This window comes from Clupea harengus, chromosome 12 (assembly GCF_900700415.2).
Source record: "Clupea harengus chromosome 12, Ch_v2.0.2, whole genome shotgun sequence".
NCBI lineage: Eukaryota > Metazoa > Chordata > Actinopteri > Clupeiformes > Clupeidae > Clupea > Clupea harengus.
The window spans coordinates 11,986,251-12,003,499 of record NC_045163.1 but is presented as its reverse complement, the minus strand read 5'-3'; the positions used below and the strand labels follow the sequence as shown (position 1 = coordinate 12,003,499).

Sequence of the window (17,249 nt, the reverse complement as noted above, 5' to 3'; positions counted from 1 at the left end):
GCTTTGGAGTGACTCTTAGCAGCAGAAACCACAGTATTGCCCAAAGTACCGTGTTGCACCATTCCACATAGAGTTCTAGAAGGTTCTGTGCCCAAATCATGAGGTGAGGATGGGGGGGGGGGGGGGGGGGGGGGCGCGCCGGGCGCTGAGTTCTGGAATCTTCTGTGCCAGTGACACCGCAAGGTTCACAGGGTGGGTGAACTTTTGGCATCAGGTGAAGAGAGGATGCTGAGTTCTGGAATCTTCTGTGCCACTGGCACTCCCAGGTTTACAACATCCTGGATAAGCTAGGGATGTGGGGTGGGGGGGTGGGGGGGTGGGGGGGTGGCGGGGGAGTTCTGGAATCTTCTATGCCAGTGCCAATGCAAGGCTTCACCCCCTGGATCAGGTAGGGATATAGGGACTGTCTGGGACTGCCTCGTCTATCCATGCCATGTAGTCCAGGCTGCCATCTTCCACTGGGAAACTGAGAAGCTCAGGGTTCTCATAGGGATGGATAGATCTAAAAAAAAAAAAATCAATCAATTAATCAATTACTCAATGAAGCAACTCTTCCATCATCTAAACCAACCAATAGCTTAACCAATCAATGAACTGATCAAACAATTAATCAACCAAACAAACAAACATCCAATTAGTCAATTAAAAAATTACTAAATGCATATGAATTACACAAACAATTTAACATTTTTCTTCATTAAATGCCTCATTTTCAAACTGAACACAAGAAGAACAGAGTTCTACTAACTAGCCTCTAGAACTTTAAAAAGCTAGTTCTATTAACTAGTCTCTAGAACTTTACAAAGCAGAAAATCAGGTATTCTTCTTCTGCAGAGTCTGAATGCTGGAAGCCATGACTGTTGAGCAATGTTGTGCACAGGGGGGTGAGGTGGGGGGTGGACCAGCACTGCACTCACCTTACGTATTCAGTGAGGCTTTGGACCATAGAGGTGCGTGTCCTCACCAGCTAAAACAGAGAGGAGGCACACCATGAGAAACCACAGATCACCACACACACTACACAACCATGATGTGCAGCACTCTGGGGATGTTCCCTGAGAACAAGTTAACATTAACATCACATCAACACAAACATATACAAACAAAAAAAAACATTGTTCACTGAGCGTAGCAAAAAAAGTGCCATTTTAGAGCAGTGACCCCTCCCATGTGACATTGTCTTGTCCTTTGTGAATGACAGGTGGAGGGATACTTACCAACAGGATCTCTGTGGCATCCTGGATCTCACCCTTCCAGTAGTACCTGAGTGAGGGGAGGGTGGGGGACAACGACAAATAACATCATCAGGACAGGAGGACATAAAGAGAGGGAGGTGGGGGGGGGGTTGGGTGGCTGAAATCATGCCATTGTGGGGGTGTCACAACATCAGCACACAGCCGCTGTCTCTGAGGTCCTTACAGTTAAAGCAGACGTTACACAACAGTGCTTATGGTGATTATGTTGTCTCTCTTTCCCAGAGTTAAGGACAGCAAAAAAAGTAAATTGGTTCTGCATGAGTGCCCTGCTCGCCGGGAAGGCTGGAAACAGGGTCATTACTATTCCAACAACTTGACGACTCCAACGTCACGAGCCAAAGCTCTTACCGCGGGCGTGTCTATCTTTGGCCTAGCGTGGAAACGGAGTCGAGGAAACTGAGACCCTGACTTATTCTGCCAACCTGTGAGCTCCCTCCCATCTCAGCCCAACAGTGTTTGTGTGTTCTTCCTCTCCTGTACTTCTGAGGCTCAGCTGGCACCTCAACAATTGATGTTGTTGTTGTTGTTGAAACAAATGATTAAAGTCAGTGGAGTAACCATCTCCCCTGCTCTGAGCACGCCTGCTGAAAGTCAGTGCAGTAACAATAATACTCTTAATGGGCTCCAGGGAGGGTTGGTTCTCCAAGAGTGGAAGAGCGCCACTAATAAGTGCCGTCGGACGTGCAGAGCAGGGGCAGGTGGTCTTGGGGGTATTATATTGAAGGGGTAAAAAATAATTTAGGGGTATTAAACATGGGGCACTAATGGCACACGTGTGGGGCTGTTCCCTCCTGCTCAGGCAAAATGTTCTCTCAGTCTGAATCTGAATGTTCATGGTGTGGAAATGGACTAGCTCATTGACTTCTATTCATTTCAGCTGACCCACAGAGCATGGTGGTGTTAAAGACACAAAGACTGGTCCACTTGTAATCAGTGTTCTCCCTCTGCCAAAACCACCCTGGCAGTGGAAGGCTTTCAGCTAAGTACAACAGTATAGGGTGACTAAAGGGGCCCAACTCGGTTCGGAGTTAGAGATCAAAGGTCACTGGGTCAGGCATGCTGGCAGAACTCACATGGTGGCGGTGCGGGGAAGAATGTTCACACATGCAGCCATACGCTTCTCCATCAGAGACCTACAGAGAGAGAGAAAGGGAGAGAGAGAAGGGGAGAGAGAGACAGAGATGAGAGGGAGAGATGAAGACGGAGACAAAAAGACAGAGAACGCATTTGTTTATATTACCAGTCCAAAGTAAACGCCACAGCTTACATAAAAGGCCCTCACATGGCCTGTATTAAAACATTACTGAACACTGTCTCATACTTTGCATATTTGCATATTCTACGGCTGCTTCTACTGCTACTACTACCGCTACTACTATTGCTACTACTGCTGCAGCTACTGCTACTACTACAAATACTACTGCTACTACTACAACTACTACTGTTACTGCTGCTGCTACTACTACTACCACTGTTAGTACTACTACAACAACTACTGCTACTATTACTACTACTACTTCTACCACTACTACTACTGTTACTACTACTACGAGATGCAGTGATGAAGTCTGAATAACCCACACCTCCTCTCTCAGGGGAAGGGCAGGTGAGGTCAGAACCCTGGGCAGTCAGGTGTGTCTCCTTCATTAAAACTATTCTGAACATCTTAAGATCATCTTAAGATGTTATACAAATCACTAGCCACCTACAGAAATAAACCTTAAAAATGGTAAACCTTAACAATGCTGCCTTCAATTGCTCTTCAATAGCGCTGACATCAAGCGTGAAGTAATCTCAAGAAGCTAGTCTCAGCCTGGACCATGTTAAAAATCTAATTTGTGCTCATTTCTGCACTTTCATATTACACTAAACTAAGGTACTACTTATTAGTGAATTGGTGAATATTAGTAATTAAGTTATTTAGGAACTGAATTTACGTAAGTTACTTAACCAAATTCAGTTCCACATAAGGGAAATTGCATCCAGCAGCCAATTATTGAGAAAAGCAAGTGGTGCTGTAGAAAGATCTTTCTGGAATTCATCTGAAAGCATTTTATAATTGGAGACTGTTATTATCCCATTAATGACTAATGGTCTGAAGTAGGTTATGAGTTAAATCAGGACAGGAGGAGAACCAGCCGAGACTGTGCCCCCCCTTACCGTCACTCTAAGCTACAGAGTTACAGGTTATAACAGGTTATAGGGCCACCCAGGCTTAGCAGCTCTGTTTGCAATGAGAGTGTCTTTTCTTCATTATAGCTGCATGGAGAACAACAGTAACAGCAGACTCTGGTGTAAGAGTGAACGTGCTCGGACGAGTGGCCTCCTCGGAGCCAAGGGGCTGCCCGCTGGCTTGGAACTATCTGTCATGCCCTCGTCTGTAGGAACACTTATCCTGGCCTGCACGGGGCAAACAACGACATCTGCTCCCTCAGCGCGGTTTTCGTGGGGAGAAAAAGGAACCAGCGGAGACACAGGTGATTTTTAGTGGCTTCTGTTTCTCAGTGAGTATCTAGTGTACTTGACATACATCATGGGGTATGTTGACATAGCACTTTGTATTTGAGAACCTTTACCTTCCAAAAGACACAATGAACATGTGAACGAGTGTCAACATATCAACATAACAACAGAATTAGCTTGTGGCAGAATTGGCTTGTGGCATGGCAGTCAATATCTGTTCAGCTAAAAATCACTTAAAAGACTTCACTATTGCTTCTGATGCAAGAGTGAACGGGCTCGGACGAGTGGCCTCTTCGGAGCTTGAAACTATTGCTTCTGATGCAAGCTCACAGGCAAAGCCTTAGGCCTGGAAACATCCTTAGAATAGATCTGTTTTGAAATTAATGTATTTATTTTCCCAGTAAATAGACACACAAGGACAGGGTCTAAGCTGGAAATGTGTGCTATCCTGAGCCTAGCACACTGCTGACTGTGTGTGAGGGTAGCAAGGGAAGATTCTCCCAAATATAGGCAGAAAGATAAAGAGATGGTGTCGTTTATTTCAGAAGCTCAAATCACAGCGTGTGAGAGCGCTCGTAGGACTGTGTTTACACACCAACCCTGGTACCCGAGTGTGCTGGCATATTACTGCACCCCCCATTCAAAGCCACTCTGTTCACTTGCAAATAAACACACACACACACACACACACACACACACACACACACACACACACACACACACACATTCATCAACATGCAGCTGTGAAACTCTGATGACTGCAAGGAAGCAGAATTCTTCACATGCTATTTGCGACGTACGTCACCGGAGCTGGTCGCGATCCCAGAGATTATTTTAATCCAGTCAGTCCAAAAAGCCTGTATATGAGCGACAAAATCATCACTGCTAATCCCTGACCTACCACACACTCTGCACTGAGCATGGGTTACACGAAAATGCCCACAGGATGAACACGTCCTCCCAATGTGCTTAACAAACAAAGCACAAAACAGTAACTTCCTAAATATATGAACATATAATATAATATTATAAAAGTTAAATTATATCTCAGGAAGAGTCTACATCATACTAGTAAAATCTGTATTAATACCTAAGAGATCCCATAGTTAATGAGAGTCATGGATATGCCATAGTATTAATGTGCAATTTGCCAAGTATTAATTTGCATTTGATCAAAATGTATATTTTTCATAGTTACCTTTCCCTCTCTTCTACCTACCTACATAGGGTAACAAGCTAGACTTTTATTTAATAACTTGATAACAGACGGGTGTTTGACAGGAGTAGAACTAACACACATCACCTCATCGACCTTGCATTGTTGTTGCATAATGGTAAAGATCAATTTTAATATTTCTAAAACAAATGCTTTTATATAACACAGTGCATTTGAATGAATCACATGGTTTATTTCTTTAATATTTCAAAAATTTCAAAACATTTCTGACTTATGATCTAATTATGATTGTATTGCTTACTGAACAGTAACAGTATGACATGCCTGTTAAATCCCATAACTATAAAAAAAGAGAGCAAACTAACAGAGGCCTGTGGTATTTGACTACTAAGCCATGGCCATGGCACTGATATCTAAAGCAAATAGGACGTTGTGGCAGAGAGTGTGTCGCTCAGCTAATGATTACAGGGTCTATCTGATAAGGATCATTCCGAAAATTGGCACAATGCACTGCCATGTCCTGAGCTGACCTGATAGAGGAGAGAGGTAGATGCCACCAGGGCCCTTCAGTCTTTCTTAATCCTTTTTGAGCTTATTGTATTATTGTGTTGTTATATGTTGTCCCTCATGGCACCAACAGGAGCAGTGCTCCAAATTTTGTTGGATGCAAATGGCTCATCATTTCCTTCTTTCACCCCTCTCAGCGAGAGTGAGGTCTTCAAAATCCTAACAGGTAGCCGTCCAACTACTTGCCCGCTGGACCCCATCCCATCCAATATCCTTCAAGCCATATCGCCTGCCGTCTTACCGGCACTAACACAGGTGATTAATGCTTCATTTAATTCTGGAACATTCCCTTCTTCATTTAAAGTGGCTCGGGTAACACCGCTGCTGAAGAAGCCGTCTCTCGATCCCACTCAGGTGGAAAACTATCGACCGGTCTCACTTCTCACGCTCCTATCAAAAACCATTGAGAGGGCAGCTTCCAAACAGGTCACAGAGTTCCTATCAAGGAACAATCTCCTCGATCCAAACCAGTCTGGATTCAAAAGTGGTCACTCCACCGAAACAGCCCTGTTGTCTGTGACAGAGGCCTTGAAAACAGCTAGAGCAGCAGCTCAATCCTCAGCTCTCGTCCTGCTTGATTTATCAGCTGCGTTTGATACAGTCAACCACCGCATCCTTCTGTCCATACTGTCAAGTATGGGCATTTCTGGCAAGGCGCACTCCTGGTTTGAATCCTACCTCACTGGGCGCTCGTTCAAGGTGTCATGGCAAGGTCAGCTGTCTGTACCTCACCACCTTACCACAGGGGTGCCCCAAGGCTCGGTGATGGGACCACTTCTCTTTGCCATTTACACCACTTCGCTGGGCCCTATCATCCGCTCGCATGGTTTTTCCTATCATTGCTATGCCGATGATACTCAACTGTTTCTGTCTTTCCCTCCTGAGGACACCACTGTCTCGGCGCGGATCTCGGACTGTCTTGCTGATATATCCACATGGATGAAAAACCACCACCTTCAGCTGAACCTGGCCAAAACGGAACTGATGGTCTTTCCAGCCAAACAGGCCATCCACCACAACATCAGCATCAATATTGACTCCTTGACTCTTGTTCCATCCAAAACAGCAAGAAACCTCGGGGTCATTATTGATGACCAACTGACTTTCACGGACCACATTGCCTCTGTCTCTAGGTCCTGCCGCTTTGCGCTATTCAACATCCGCAAAATCAGGCCGTACCTAACCCAGTATGCCACCCAGCTGCTGGTGCAAACCTTGGTGAATTCCCGCCTTGATTACTGCAACGCCCTCCTAACGGGCCTGCCGGCTTGCGTGGTGAAACCACTACAAATGATCCAGAACGCGGCGGCGCGTCTGGTGTTCAACCAACCGAAGAGGGCACACGTCACCCCGCTTCTTATTGACCTCCACTGGCTGCCTGTAGCTGCTCGCATTAAGTTCAAGTCACTTATGCTTGCCTACAGAGTGCTTGATGGTTCTGCTCCCACCTACCTAAATGCTCTTGTAAGGGCAAATGTTACACCCAGGATGCTGCGCTCTTCAAGTGAGCGTCGTTTGGCAGTGCCGTCTGTGCAAGTACGGCAGTCCAGACTATTCTCATTTGTAGTTCCACGTTGGTGGAATGAACTACCCAGCACTACCAGAGCAGGGGCGTCCCTCTCTACCTTTAAGAAGCTCTTGAAGACCCAACTCTTCAGAGAGCACTTCCTGTCCTAACTGGCACTTCGACTAGTGCGTAACTTGCAATTACAGCAGTTACATTTCTGCACTTCTTTCTTTCTTTTTTATTTCATTTTGTTATATTTCTTATGTAAAGTAGTATTTATTTATTGTTACACCAGGTTTTATTGCTCGTAGCTTGAATATTCTCTCCCTTGTACGTCGCTTTGGACAAAAGCGTCTGCTAAATGACTAAATGTAAATGTAAATGACAATAAAGGCTTTTCAATTTAAATATCGTCAACAATAAACTTGATTTCCAGTACGGCTGTATGATGTCACTGTTCAGTCTGCTTTTGTTAGGGAGAAATTATCTGAAGTACAGACGCTGTGGTTTATATCTTCCAGCTTTGCAGTAATGCTCAAACATATGTTTGTTGGTCTTATGAATGGTCAAATCCTGCCTCATAAATCTGGATAATTAGGTGATGTTCAGGGTAAACTCTGACTATCTCTCTTTGCTGAGTGATTGACTAACTGGATAAGTGCTTAAATAAAAAGAATTCAACAAAACTAAGCTAATTGAATACTAAGAAACGTGTAATACACAACAACAACAACAACAATAATAGAACACTTTTCAGGTTGTATTTAGGGGCTTTCTAAATACAGGCAGCAACCCAATGCTCCCTTCCACTGGGGGAATATATGTGTATTCTGTGTTACCATGGCAGTGTGTCACTTAAACCAGGTGGGGAACACGAGAGTGAGGCCAATATGTAAAATGCGTTACAGTGCATCCAAAGCAACAGTATGCAGCAATTTGCCAAGTTCCGAAGTACCGTATCTTCCTGACTAATAACGCACCGTATATAAACGGCAATACAGTATTTTGCAAAACAATACATTTATTAAGTGTTTATTTAGTGTTATGGTGTTGTGTGGGAATGGGCGCTAAATGTCCAAAAGTCAATCGTTAATAGATCTGGCAACCACTGAATCCCTGGCAACCAATGAATTAACGTGTTAAAAATCCCCTGGCAACCACTGAATCCCCTCGAGAAGGGCCAGGGGGACTTCACCTCCTTCATTCACTACATTGGTATCAGAGTAAGCCCTTTATCCACGGATGTCCCATTATTTCTCTCAGGATTGTTTATTGTCTATTTGAAGCAATTTAACATAATTCACAATTTCGTTGTGATCACTCTGAACACAAGACTGCCTTTTATTGGTGAGGTGATTTAGAGAAATTAAACGTTGCTTCAGGTTATGCAGCAAACGGTTCTACATGGTTGCTATGGTTGCCATGCTAGCTAACTAGCCATTTCCATTTGAATGAGATGATAGCTAGTTATCTAGCTGATGTTAAAGTCTCCTCAAAATTATAAAAGGGAAAAGGCAGAGTTCATATTAACACACGCTAGCAACTGCCAACTGTGAGGATGGTTCTCTAAGTATGAGATAGCTAGGATTGTCAAAAAGCTACAATAGGTAGAAACCCTCTGGGTGCCTGTGCACCGCACAGTGTGCAGCTTTATATTACCAATTCACGTTGGTGGTGCACCTCTGAAGAACATATAAACACACCTGTCATTCTCACTAGCCTCCTAGGCTATGCACTAAGTGGTAGAAAATAAGACAAGTTTTGCTAGAGGCACATCGCCAACTGCATTGCCAAAGACACCAATTAGCATGCTAACAAACTTTTATCATAACATGCCTTTTAGGTTGTTAGCTCGGCAGTTTTACATCAAAACTCCTCACTGCTGTTCTAAGGCTTAAAACACACATTTGGACAGTCAGACGTGGGGGAAAAGCTGCTCTAAGGCTTAAACACACATAAACGGACAGGCAAACTTGGGAAAGAGCTGCTTGAATAATACATTAATACATGAACATTAGCTTTCTCTGCAAGCTCCCTGTGCAAAAAATCATTAAAATCCTTGGGGCTAAAATGGTTCTCAGCTTTTAATGTCGCATTGATCAAAATGCTTAATGGCCTTTTAAATCAATCTATATCTTTACATATATCTCTCTAATCTGACATAGTGTTACACCTCTGTCAAATTCAACATTTCACCTTAGAAATGTTATTTTCCCTAACTGAGTCTGTGAGATGAGAGAGAGAGGGCTTGGGGGGGGGTGGGGGGGTATTGAGAAAAAGACTGAGAGAGAGAGTTAACAAGAATACTACCTGCCGATGTCCTTGGCCACTTGTTCGTTGGGGCAGTTGATGAGTATGACTGAGTGATGGCCCGCCACATAACTCCCAGTCAGGGCAGAGTGCAGCTGGATACTTAACGTTTTTAACACTGGATACAGGGCAAGCATCAGGAGCAGTCCCTAATACAAACACACACACACACACACTTAACCCACATATTAACACCTACAAACAAGCACACACACACACACCTTTAAAAATAGACAGACTCACACATACAGTACAAACCCTCCCTCCCACACTGCAACCACTAACCCATGATGTCACTCACATGTCCCTGTAAATACATAAACAACTGTCTCATGATTAATCAAGTTCTCTGTGGCAGTAAACAGCCAAACTGCAGAAAGACCCTGGACAGCAAATTCTGAAACACTGGTTAGCTTAGCTTATGCTGATGTCCCCTCATCGGATATGAGCTGACATACAATGGCTGTGATTATTCTCAAACAACAGTCAATTAATGTTATTTCCCGAAGGGAATGTTGTGCCCAGCATTGCGGCATCATCATTATTTAGTGATGTTGGCTGGAGACACTGGTTGATTCATAGTCCGCTCAGCAGAAGTCAGTTTTGGCTGCGGACTGAAACGCCGCACTCCGTTGCATACCATCACTGGCAGCAGTTCAGTGGGCAAAGAGAGTCCAAAGGCCACGGTTATAAACGTTTGCCTTTCCAATAACACAAAAAAATGGCTTGGAAAACGTAATAAGCACCGAGGTCGTCATTTGTTTTCTTAATATGTAATTCTAAAAACGTTATTCAACCTAAAAACGCGACCAGTTTCAAGAGTGGAATCAGAGTTTGTTTACGTTTTCATTCCTAACGGCACACTGTTAACAAGGTCTATGTTGAAACGAACGTTCTGATAGGTGGGTAACTTTAGCGCTAACTTCACACCCTGATAACAGATCTTGGACCCTGAAACATTTCAAAACAGTCAGCCACTTCTTGTTTTAGTCATTTGCCAATGAATTTGCCCGATGTCTACATACAGAAATCAAGTTCACCACTATCAGCTAACGTAATTTCACTATGCCAGCCAGGCCATGCTCTACCAGTAACACTAAACAATGAAACGTTAACATTTGCCTACTGTTCGTTAATCAGTTGTTGAGAAATGTAACGTTGGATGGATGTCCCACTTACCCCGACAATTAACATGTACCCCGGTCGAGAGACAGTGTGACTTGTTGAATCTTTTGGACATCTTTGATACCACCAGTCCATTTTTCCGCTATGAATGAATGCCATGTCGATTCTGGACGTACGGAGTGAGGAGGAAATCCTTGCGCTTGACCTAACTCTTAATTAGAACTAAATCAAATTGTTTTACAGTAAAAGTGACTTGCAGCGCACTGTCCTTGTTACGTAGACATTATATGAACTAACATTACTTCATACACTTAAATAACGTCTAAAAGTGTTTACGTTCTCAGGCGATTGTATTGCCCATACCCAGCATTAAGCACTCTATTCCAGGTTTGACAGGTAGCTGACGTTCGTGTCGTAGACCAACAGTAGGCAGGACACACGAGATAAATAGATAGACAACTTTAGCGAGTGCCCTGGATCATTGTAATTGGACAGTGGGAACTTCCGGGATCGAAGACATCCAATGAAAAAGCAGAGTGCACGGACACCAACATGCCCTCTCTGCTAAAACGTTAAGCAGCTTATCTGTGTAATACACTTAAGTGCTATGCCCTTTTTTGGGGAGGAATATGCTGAACAATAGAGATATCAGGAGATGTTAGCTGGGTGGATTACTGATTACTTCTTTCTCTCCTTCCCTCCCCCTTTCCATGTGTGTGTGTAGGTTAGTATGCACGTAAGTGTGCCTGTGTGTATAACCATTTCATGTCCTATCTTTCTTTTTAAGATTGTGAATGTTTGTGAGCCTGTGTATGGGTATGCCTCATACCAGCATGTTCCATTGTGACAGATGTTTAAAGCAAACATTTCAGCCATAAAATATTAAACTTTAAAGCTATAAAACTTGTTTGGTCAAATTCCCCAACAATGTTTGGGTCTGTGAGAAATGTGAAATCTAGTAGAAGGCGGTAGTTAGCACAGAGGTTAAAGAAGCAGACACGTAGCCCGGAGGTATATGTAGGCCTACAGCATATTAGCATGCATCCTGCAGAACAGACTCATGAGAGCCAATCAGCAAAGGTCGTGTCAGGTACCAAGCGGGTTGGAATGATCGTAATATAGCACAGAATGCACACTTTGGGTGTCTGCTACTGTTGGCTTGGATGGTGGGTCGCCTGATAAAGGGGCAGTAGCCTGAGCCTCTGATGAACTTGCAGCAGCATTGTTAGAGGCAGAAAGTAAGTTGAAGTTGAGGTATTCAGCGGATACTTTAGTCTAAAGCAACTTACGGACAACTTGCAGCAATTGGGAATCAAACCCAATGGGGTCAACTGCGACACTAACCACTGCAGCAGTAGCCTTGCTTAGAGGCTTTAAAGAACAATACACCACACAGGAAGTGTTGTAGGTCGCTTTGGATGAGGTAAACCAATGCAATGTAGGTGAAACAATTAGCTTTTGTGTTTGGTGTAGTGTGGTATCTGTTGTTTTACCCTACAACAGCATACTCAGACAACCAAAAATGGGTTTCATGTTTGCACTCACACCACTACCTGTGCAGTAATAAAGCTTTAGTTCAAACAGGCCTAAACTGTGAGCATAATATTTTGTTACTGGAACCACCAATTACACAAGCATGAATACAACTTCACTGACATACATGACTAACATTACCTAAACAAGAACAGAACCATAAAGTGTGGACATATTAGCATATATCACTATTTTAGAAGAACCACACACACCCAAACACACACACACACAAAGTATGACACAAGCAGGAATACAACTTCACTGACATTTACCTAAAGACATTCGAAATAACAGAATGTTGATGCTCAGAGATTTCCAGAGTTCTCAGGACATATTGGTAAGGGATAATGTATAGAACACCGGTCATTATCGGGAAAAAGCGCCCCTTCAGGGCGAAGCAAGACCGCTCCGCTCCGCTTCGCGTCGGGGTGCTGTTCGCCCTGTCGGGGATAATTTTCAGGGCGACAGGGCGAACAGCACCCCGACGCGAAGCGTGTAATAAGAAACAATATCCCTTCCTGAATGGTAATATGCGTGGCATCCTACAGTTGTACAAATGTTCACTGTCTACATGGCACGAACACGCGAGTCAGCAGGTTCAGACGATGTCCTGTTGCGCATGAGTTCAGTGCCACCAGGGTAAAACTGTTGTGACACCGTTGTGGTGAAACTGTGGCTCTGCAGTCAGCCCCTTCTTCCCTATTCCCCTTCACTCTTGCCTCGCCCCTCAGATTCGTTGCCAAGAGCCTGATAGTGATGTCAGAGGGAAGTTTGCTACTTCTGTACTCAACTGTAATCAACTTCACAGCATGCACAACTCTTATTAGAATTATGTAATGGTACTTATATTTTGACATCACTGATGTGCGGGTTCTGTGTATTGTATGCTTAACAGTAAAGTGCCATTGGACTTTACAGACATTTTAGTGTATGAGGGTTTGCATCGTTGTGGTACAGTACTGAGCGTAGAACGCAGACATATCGGGGCACGTAGGTACATAAAACAGATTAGATTAGATTAGATTAGATTCAACTTTATTGTCATTGCACAAAGTACAAGTACTGAGGCAACGGAATGCAGTTTAGCATCCAACCAGAAGTGCAAAATAGCAAAAAAGTGCAGAGTATGTGCATATGTAAAGTGTAATAAGTGAATAAATAGATATGTACAGTAAGAAATAGATATGCAATATGAACAGTAATTGGGACAAGAATAGCAGCAATTGAAGTTAGAAGTGTAGGTATGATAAGTACAGTGCCCTCCACAATTATTGGCACCCTTAGTGAATGTGACCAAAACAGGCTATGAAAAAATATGTCTTTGCTGTTTATCCTCTCGGTCTTTTACTCAAAATATTCACAAAAATCTTACCTTTTCATTGAAACAACCTCACATGTCACATGACATTAGAACCTTGTGGGAGCAAGAGGGCATCTCCGGTTTTGGTTCTGTTCAATAAAATGGATGTGTATGTGTATGTGTCTCCGTATAGACTTTAGACCCATTATATCTTTAAAGCATGTCAGTTGCTAACAGCCGAAAATAATTCACTACAGAGCAAGTCTCTTAGTTAACGCATCACCAATTTCACAAGGTGAGCAGAAGCTAACCATAGTTAGTTATACCAATTAGGGATCACAAATGTTCTCACAATAGTCTTACAGTAATCGATTACCAAATAATTTGATAGCCACAATCTGTGGCATATAAATCAACTGTTGTATTCACTAGAGCTGTAACGTTATCTTTTATAAGAAACCATCAGAGGTGTAAAAAGTACTGAAATGTTGTACTCAAGTAAAAGTACAATTACTTTGATAAAATTTTACTTAAGTACAAGTAAAATGAATTACCCATCTAAAAATCTATTCAAGTAAAAGTAAAAAGTAGTTCATCTAAAATGTACTTTAAGTAAAAGTTACTTAGTTACTTTCAACAACTTGATGGGGGCCGCTCCTATATAGTGCAAAAAAGGACAAGGGGTCATAGATCCAATACAAAAACTAGTTATTTTTAATTAAAGGAGAATCTTTAGAAATATAAGTGCAATGACATTAAACATGTCAAACATTAAACATTAAACATGTCAACACAACATTTAAGAACTTTTGGGAGGACATGTCAAGACATGAACCACATGACAGATAAAATAAAAATGCCACTGCCCCACTGTATATTTAAACTTTGGTTACTTTAATTGTGTCCACCTTTCGAGCATTAGTCTACAAACTTCTTGTTGAGTTTGAGCAGCAGCTGATTTTCAAGGTGAGTAGAGTGAACAGCAATCCAGCACAGCTGAAGAGTCGCTCGCAGGCGGCCGAGGCAGGTATGACCAGTATTGAGTTTCAGTTGAAATTTCTGCATTAAAATATTGTGACACTAAGACTAACAACATAACACTGTATCATGACAGTCTGGATGATTTGAAGTGGTCATTTATTATCACACTAGCATTCAATTATCACGGCAAACTATTACGCTGAACCCTAAGTAAAGTACACAAAAGTTAAAATAACGAAACCTGTAATTATTACTTGTGAAGGGATATCATTCACGTCTTACTAAACCTAGCCACGCGAAAGTGAACGAGGTAAACAAATCCTTTCTGTTTCCTCTTCTGAGCCTATGCAGGTCACGTGAAAAATTATCCTAAGATCCGTATCCGAAGACCCAGTCAAAATGAACAAATCATTTCTGTTTTCTCTAGCTACCAGTGCTGAGCCTATGCAGGTCACGTGGAAAATGAACGATGAACGAGATCTGATCTGTATCCGGCAGGTGAACGAGTCGTTCACCTCCCGACCGTGTCTTCGGGTCAATGAACGATCCGGCAGATGAACGAGTTGTTCACCTCCCGACCGTGTCTTCGGGTAAATGAACGATTGGGAGGTGAACGATTCGTTCATCTGCCGGATACATATCTTGGGGTCAATGTTTCGTTCTTCTGCCAACCGAGTCTTCGGATCAATGATTCGTTCATCTGCCGGATACGGATCTTTGGATCATTTTTCACGTGACCTGCATAGGCTCAGTACTGGTAGCTAGAGGAAACAGAAATGATTTGTTCATTTTCCGACTCGGTCTTCGGATACGGATCTTTGGATCATTTCCCACGTGACCTGCATTCAACGAATCATTTCTGTTTCCTTGGCTGAGCCTATGCAAGTCCCGATGCGTGGCCACGAGAAAATGAACGAATCTTTTTTTGAGAGGACTCGTTACTCTCGAGTCCTTGTAAGGATTCGTTCAAAATGAACGAATCGTTCACGAACAACACATCACTAATCTCTATCTCTCGTAACTCAGCACCGGCGGCTTGCATCGACTCCATCATCCACTCTATGCAGCATCCACCACTGCAGTGAGAACAGTACGTTCAGTTCACGTTCACCAAAATTATGAACAAGTTCATGGACTTTCGTTCAATGAACGCGTTCAGACGGAACACTGGATACCACTATAGAGTTCCACATGCTGCAACATAATGTAGTCCGTCTTTTTACTGATAAGCATTTTGGTAGAAACATCGTTACAAAAGACCGACTGATACCGTTTTGCTAGGTTTTCTACAGCCGTTGTTTTGCTCACACCTAATTTAGAACCAGGAAGTGTTAAAATGCTAACACTTGCTAACTAATGATAACTTACAAACTTCCGGTTGACTTCCACATTCTAATGGAATTGAAACTACTTGCCGTATACACTTTTATGCTGCACTGGCCAAAGTGCTGTACGATTTTGATTTGATGGGGACTACACTGGGCTTTCCGTACAACACCGGGTGTACTTCCTGCAAAGTGTGCACCTTTGCTGCGAGATAAACTGGTGTGTGGGATTGGAGAGGACCAGATACAACGGCGTTTATTATCAGTGACTGGGCTAACCTTTGATAAGGCTCTAAAAATCGCGCAGGCGATGGAAGCAGCTAGCAAAGACGTTCGTGAATTGCAGACTCAGTTGTCGGAGTCCTCGTCTGCAAGCAACGTGCACAAAATGGCTGTTGCGCGATCAGAAACTAGCGGAGAGCGCCGCAGAGCATGTTACAGGTGCAGCAGTGAACAACACATGTCCAACGACTGTCGTTTCATCTCGGCAAAGTGCTACATGTGCGGTAAGTCAGGGCACATTCAGAAAAATGTGTAAGTCTAGACTCTCTGGGTGTATCCTTAGATAAAAGGGGGGCAAACCCAGAGAACACATCATGTCAGTGGTAGAAAAGGAAGTGAATCAGAGGAAGAGGATGTGTTTGTGATGAATAGCATAGGAGACACTGTTATCCCAAAAGTTGCACCCCTCACCATGACATTGACAGTTAATGACAAGAAAAACAAGTTTGAAGTAGGCAGGTTGTGGGGTGACAGTAATGAATGATTTGGATTTCCAAAAGCTGTGGTCAGGGAAAATCAGGCCAGAACACATTTTTAAGGGGATGATGAAGAAGTGTTCTGAAGGCTCTTTAAGAACGAAAGTGGCAAGAGCTTTATTCGGTTATAGGACAACACAACAGACCACTACAGGGTTGTCACCCGCAGAAATGTTGATGGGTCGAAAACTTCTGCAGTCTGGATTTGATACATCCTGATCTGAAAAAGAGAGTGCAAGACAAACAAGGTAAACTGAAAGAAAACCATGATAGGACGGCAAAGGGCCGACATTTTGGAGAAGATGATCCTGTCCTCACCAGGAAATTTGGCCCGGGCCGAGATGGATTCCTGGAAATGTAGAGACAGCGACAGGGCCAGTCTCCTACAAGGTGAGGCTGGCGGACGGCCGAGTGGTCAGGAGGCATGTAGACCAAATCCATTCATGAGTGTGTTATCCTGGGGAGAATCCTGAGGTAGAAGTGGAGGGCTACACTTCACCAAGTTCCGATGCAGCTCCGTCGCCGGGGCCTACTACACCAGAACTGGTAACCACTTCCAAACAAGAGGACACAGAGTCGGCGCCTGTTCCTGACAGGGGGGAGGAACCAAGGGACTTTGGGGGAAGGGGCAGAGAGTCCTCATGCAGGGGGAAGACACTCATCACGCCTGAGATGGCCTCCTGCATATCTGGAAGACTTTGAGACGTACTGAAATGAAGATGCACACACTAGACATACACTTACACATAATTTTGTGATTGACTGACAAGGACTGATAACACACACACACACACACACACAGACACTGATTATATACATAAAAAATAATAATAATAATTCTGTAATTTGAGTAGGCACAGTGCTGTTTGAGATAATACTGACCTGCAGTTGGGTGTTAAGTCATTTACGCATTAAGACTTTGTTCCTGTTCCTGTTTATTTACTGTT

General features: G+C 43.3%; 1 protein-coding gene across 1 annotated transcript; it reads right to left on the bottom strand.

Annotated features, from left to right (window-relative positions):
* Positions 1 to 313: 313 nt before the first annotated feature.
* On the bottom strand, positions 314 to 10,872 carry zgc:63972 (protein CutA homolog). Its single transcript, XM_012814740.3, has 6 exons — positions 10,460 to 10,872; positions 9,281 to 9,429; positions 2,330 to 2,389; positions 1,218 to 1,263; positions 918 to 967; positions 314 to 502 (listed from the first exon to the last, which is right to left on the bottom strand). The coding sequence occupies exons 1-6, from the start codon at positions 10,562 to 10,564 to the stop codon at positions 385 to 387; spliced, it is 528 nt and encodes a 175-aa protein (XP_012670194.2). The 5' UTR covers positions 10,565 to 10,872; the 3' UTR covers positions 314 to 384.
* Between the last annotated feature and the right edge of the window lie 6,377 nt (positions 10,873 to 17,249).